Source organism: Zonotrichia leucophrys, chromosome 8, assembly GCF_028769735.1.
Source record: "Zonotrichia leucophrys gambelii isolate GWCS_2022_RI chromosome 8, RI_Zleu_2.0, whole genome shotgun sequence".
Classification (NCBI taxonomy): domain Eukaryota; kingdom Metazoa; phylum Chordata; class Aves; order Passeriformes; family Passerellidae; genus Zonotrichia; species Zonotrichia leucophrys.
Window position 1 is genome coordinate 24,659,424 of NC_088178.1, and position 6,000 is coordinate 24,665,423.

The 6,000-nt window shown below is 43.2% G+C and overlaps 1 protein-coding gene across 1 annotated transcript in view; it reads left to right on the forward strand.

Moving 5' to 3' along the window:
* Window positions 1-6,000, forward strand: part of RNF11 (ring finger protein 11) — a 29,624-nt gene extending 23,624 nt beyond the window's left edge. Inside the window, exons 2-3 of the mRNA XM_064720371.1 lie at window positions 4,258-4,427; window positions 4,780-6,000. Coding sequence (XP_064576441.1) covers window positions 4,258-4,427; window positions 4,780-4,951 — 342 coding nt within the window. The 3' untranslated portion in view covers window positions 4,952-6,000. The remainder of the gene's footprint in view (window positions 1-4,257; window positions 4,428-4,779) is intronic.

A 6,000-nucleotide genomic window follows, 5' to 3' on the forward strand; every position in this document is an offset into this window, starting at 1 on the left:
GAAGCTTCAAACTAAAAACCATGATTGGTGAAACCTCCTTTTTCTAGTCAAGAATCCAAAGTGTGCTTGGAAATCTTTTTGTAGAAAGTTTCTGGACCTTTTAGGCCATGTGTGAAAATGCTTTTTTTTCATTAGGAGTGAGAAATGCAGACCTCCAGATGCCCTCTGATTTTTTTTCCCCCAAAGGAGGAGGAGCTGGGGTGAGGTGGAGATACAAACACTGCTGTAGTCCTTGAGTTCTGAATTAATGCTGCTGTTTTTAAGGGCTGAATAAACATTGGGAGTGAATGAGTTCTGTGCACAGAAAGCCAGGGAAACTTGTGCTGATACCACTGACTTTGTGAACAAAGAGAAAGTTGTGTATCTCCAGGATTATGGGCATCTGAGGTGTTTCATCATTACTAAATTCTTATGGGGAAAAATAATTGACTAAAGCAAATTAAGTGCCAGAAAGTGATTTTTATTTCATTGCCTGGCAGTAATATATGGATTTGATTATTTGTTTTGGCCTTTTCTAGGGGTTTTTGCACGAAGTAATAAAGTTAGCATGAAATTTCATCTTAGTTTGAAATGCCTTACGTCTTTATCAAATGATAAATAACACAGACTTGGACTACAAGTTCAGTATTTTGTAATTTTGTCTGCAAAAACATTTTTCATGGTCAATAAGAGAAATGTGAGACACCAGAGCAATAAATTCATGCTTGTCTTTGGAGTAAAATAATAATTACTTGGGTAATACAATCGTTTTTATATACACCCATGTCAGGGGACCCCTGGCTACAAATGTGAGCTGAGTGAAGTCTGGAGGAGCAGGACCCTGGTCAGTGAAAGCAGCTTTTACAAACTGTGAAGGATTTGCAGAGGGGTGATAAACCCACACAGGACCAGCAGCTTGGAGTTATTGTTGGGTGTTTGAAGTCCCAAAATCGCAGCAGAGATTGGGATGGGGAGAAGTGCAGGGCTGCAGCTGCCACACGGTGAGCTGGGCCAGCTGGGCCTGTGCCCGAGGGGCTGCCAGGGGCAGGAGCCCAGCTCTGCTCAGGGCAGGGTCTGCTGGGGGAGCTGGGGATGTCACTTTGCTCTCAGAGAAACCCGGGCTCTCAGACTCTCATGAATAAGCAGTTCCAGATAGTTTTAGAATCGTACAGGTATGAAAAGAAACAGCTTTTCTTTTTAGCTGTTGGAGGGGCAAGGGCTGGTTTGAAAGGGTCTCTGTTGTTGTACCCTATAATGTGACACTGCAACGTGTGTGGCTGTGCTCTTCATTTCCCTGGTACATCGATGTGCAGGGCTCAGTTTGGGCAGGCCCGTAGCAGCACTCGGGAGGGGACATCAAAGTGCCACCAGGCAGGGTATCGAGTGGTCTCTGTGGGTTATTTACAGTAATTTGTTCTGCATTTTTCACAATAGCCACACCAACCCCAGCTCTCTGCAGTCACCAGTGTGAGGACACCGTGGTGAAAGACAGCACCATTTTCACCCAGTTACTCCTTTGACAAGAGGTTCTTGTCTAGAATGTGAAATTGTAGAAGCCCCCAGCTGGCGACTATAAATTCCTGCCTTAATGGGCTGTGTCAGACACGTCGGGGTGGCTGTGCCGGGAGGGAACCTGAGACTGGATGCCAAAGGGAGGAGTTTCCATCCAGCCCAGAGTCGGGAGGGCATTTGTGTGCTTGGGGAGGGCATTTGTGTGCTTGGGGAGGGCATTTGTGTGCTTGGCAGCCAAGGGTGCCCCAGCCCCTGTGCAGGGAAGGTGACACCCAGGGGAGAGGGGCTCTGCAATAATGCACAAGTGGCTTCCCCAGCTGCAGGGTCCCTCAGTGGTCAGTCGCAAGTGCCTGTAGAATATCAGAACCAGGGAATGAGGTTTTGTTCTTGTCTGGCCTATCATAGCAGGTTTAAAAGTTGTGATTTCCTGTCCAAAACTTAACCAAAGCAGTTGTTGACTGGGCAGTGTGTGACTGTTGCTCACTTCAGAGTTGTCCAAATGTGACTGTTCTAACTCACAGCAGATTCTTACTTAAACTGTAGTTTCTTTTTGTTGTATCATTTTTGCTGAGATCATTGGTTTGCTGTTCCTCTGCTACAGACACTCACCATCAGTTTTCATTGGTGATTTCAGACATTTTGAGGATTTCTTGGATCTTTTTTCCTCCTGTTTTTGCCTTTCGTTGAATTTCTGCATTATCACTTGCAGCCATGGCTTCAGCCATGGGAGCTGTATTAAGTACAGCTCCCTCCCCTCCTCCTGCCCACGTTGGGAGCAGCCTATGCTGTGCCTGTGGTTTGTTGTACTGCTCCTCCTCTTTTCCTAGATGGGAAGGAGGGTACATCCCTCTCCATGCTGATTGTTCTCTACATCTGTGTAACAAGTGAAGGAGGTAGCAGTAATGTCCTGCTATTGCTTTATAACCTGTTCAAAGTACAGCAAAGCCCTGGGAAAAAAAAGTTACTGATAGTTTGTGGTGTTAAGTTCTTGAAACATAAAACCAGGACCAGGCTGTGCTTCGAGCTGAAGTGTTCAGAGCAGAGGGTCTGCAGCACTTGTCAGGGAAAATGCTTTATTTTGGTGGCACCAAAGGTTGCACTCACTTTCTGAATACTGTTATATCTGACAGGCCAGCCTTAGGTTCAGCTGGTGCTTTTCTCTGTCCAAATGATGATTAGAGAATACTTTAGGTAATTTAAAACACTAAAAGGCAGCTAATCCAAAAGAATTCTGTGATTCTGTGAAATATGGTTCTGAGTAGTCAGGAAATTAATCACTTGGAGAACCCCTGGCATTGTCTTTTGAACCTTCTCATAATTCCTCTGAGTCCTGCCAGGAAATGAGAGGGGGAGATCCTAGGCTAGCTAAATTAAGAGATGACTGAATTTTACCCCACAGCTGAATTGCCAGTGGCAGGCAGTGTTCAATGAAGAATTGCCAGACAGACTTGTATCTGTAATTAGCATTTCTCACCAGCAAGGGCTTCTGCTGCTGGGTGGCACCAGCAAGAGCTGCTCACTCCTGGGACAGCTTTCTCCCAGCCTTCCAGGAGTCCTGGCTATCTGTCCATGTGCTGTGATTCCTGCAGTGGAAGGAGAAGAGCTTCACTGGGTTTGACAAATGCAGTGTTACATGTGGGAGGTGACCTGTGCTGCCTCACTGCACACACCTGCCCTGGGCTCAGCTTCCACCAGTGCCCTCTAAAACAGCAAATTTGGCATTTGCCAAAGATGATTCTGTGCATTGTGTGTCTGATGCAGCAGGTTTATTTTCAGACACATCTAGAAGTTTAATTTTTTCTGCTGTTTAAGAAGGACCATTAAAATGGGTCTCTTGCAAGAAATTGCCTCGCTGTTAATAGCAGATTTATGGCTACTGGCCAATACTGTCCTAATAGTGTATCCTGTTCAAAATTGGTATTTATGTACCAAAAAATGCTTTAAAAGCAAATAAATTAAATACCATGTTCATAAAAATGTTAGTGAAAATATCTGATCTAAAGTTCATTAATATTCAAAAGAAGCTTCTCAGAATGTGGTTGAGGAAGGACTGCATAATGGCTAAATGTTTCCTGTATTCCTTTTGAAAATATATACCTCAAACATATCCATAGTTGAATCCAGCTTGGGAGAACTTGTAAAGTCATATTAGTGTATGAGAAGAAACACAAAAGTTGGGTTACTTACTTAAGCTGTTGTTTGTGCTGTCCAGGTAACATTCTTTTAACACATGAAAATTAAATCTGCAGTTCTAGATTTAAGCTTGTGTGGCCCAAAACAATTCACATACATTTTAGTTATTGCAGAGGAAGTAAAACCTTCCTCTCTAAAAGTTCGGAGAATAACCAGTATCCTCATCTTTCCAGAGAATTCCTCCTTAATGTAAAAAGAAGATAAAATTCACAGACTCTACTTTCAGATTCGCAGATGCTGGGGGCTCTCCCTAAGCCCTTACAGTGCTCAGTTCTGTACTTTAGCACTTCACCAGGTGCCTGTAAGGTTCATTTGCCTGCTGGCTTGTGGAGTTTCTTGTCCATGTGTCTCCTGTATGAACAATTCCTGGAGATCAAAAGCTTTTTTAGAGAACAGCCACGAGCAGCTCCTTGCTCAAATACTGCCCTCAATTCTCTATCCTGTTCCCATTACAATTACAGCCCCACAGCTGCCAGGCAGGAGTGGGAGTTCATACAAATATTTGTAGGGCTGTGAATTGCACTGTGCTGGGGAAGCTGTGGGTGGTTTTTCACGGCCCCATTGTGCCTGCAGGAGCAGGTGCCCGTGCCCGTGTACCACCCCACGCCCAGCCAGACGCGGCTGGCCACGCAGCTGACGGAGGAGGAGCAGATCCGCATCGCGCAGCGCATCGGCCTCATCCAGCACCTGCCCAAGGGCGTCTACGACCCCGGCAGGGACGGCTCCGAGAAGAAGATCCGAGAGTGAGTCCTGGCACGGAGGGAAGGGATGTGGCTGTGCCCGTGGTTTGGGATGTTACCCTGGGAAACCTCACCTTGTCATCCTGGGTTTGCCTTCTTTACAGGGACTGTGATTCAATGGAGCTTTTTAAAAAGAAGGCTGATGTGGGGAGTGGCATCCCTGCTGAGGGCAGGGGGTTGGAACTCTGTGGGCTCCAAGATCCCTTTAACCCAAACTACTCCATGCATCTGAGGCTCTTTTCTTTACCTTACACAAGTATCTACAAATACTAAAAGCATCCAGGAATAGATATTGTACTGTTTTTCACTTCCAGGTTGGTAACAGCACACTTACTATTTTATTTTTCCCCTCCAGATGTGTCATTTGTATGATGGACTTTGTTTATGGGGACCCTATCCGATTTCTGCCGTGCATGCACATTTACCACCTGGACTGTATAGATGACTGGTTGATGAGATCCTTTACCTGTCCATCCTGCATGGAGCCAGTGGATGCAGCACTGCTTTCATCATATGAGACTAACTGAGCCAGGGTTTCTCTACTGAACCTTCGAGGAGACCATCCACTTCAATGGGTTTGATCCTTTTGTCATTCAGCCCAAAGAGCCAGGAATTAGGAATTAAGATCATGCACAAAGTATACATTTCCTAATAAATAAAAAAAAAATATTCCTGAATGGCTGCAAATATTGGAAAACATAGTATTTTAGAGACTATAGAAAAGTAGGTTGTTATTTTTAATGTAAAGCCTTGACCCACCATTGTCTTTTAATGTTTGTTCTTACACCCATATATAGGAATTGTGTAAAGTGTTACAGCAACTGTAAATGTTTAAACTGCGTGTATCCAATTTTATTAGCAGCAAGATAAGAGTATTTTTTTCCTAAATAAAGTAACCAGTTTTGTTCTGATTCTTTTCACAAGTCCTGGCATTTGGGTCAAGGCTTTATTGAAATCTACATTTTATAACACTGGCACAAAGAAATAGTTTTAAGCTTGTTTGCACAGTTCTTTTTCTTTTTCTTTTTTTTTTTTCCATTGGAGATGGAATTCATTGCCTTAGGTCTTTTTAATAGTGTATTGTTATTGTTGGGCTGGCTCTATGCTTGAAAACCAGTTTATTTATAACCTGTTAAAAGTGCTATATTTTGTTTGCAGTTAGGAATATGCAGACTTCAAAGTGATCTCCTAGCTTATAAGCAAACTGAGATGCATTATCCCTTTTCTACATGTGATGCAGATTATGAAGATATGACACAAGTCCTGCAGTGAAACTCTGGTTTCATGGGGTTTTTTTATAACTTCCTTCAGTTTTGATGAAATAACAGTCCCTAAACTTTAATATGTGACCTTTAACTTGATCAGATTAAGAGTGGGCCAGATGAACAATAAATAGTTAAGCTGCCATAACTGAAAAAAAAAAAAAATTGGAACTAATCTAGTGTTAGCATTGATCAGTTATTCTATTTTTTTCTCCCTAAAATGGTTGTCTTGGATAATAGCAAATGGATACTGCATCTCTCGTTCTTGTAGTTCTTAGGTTATCAGAAGTTAAGAATAAACATACTGTATCTCA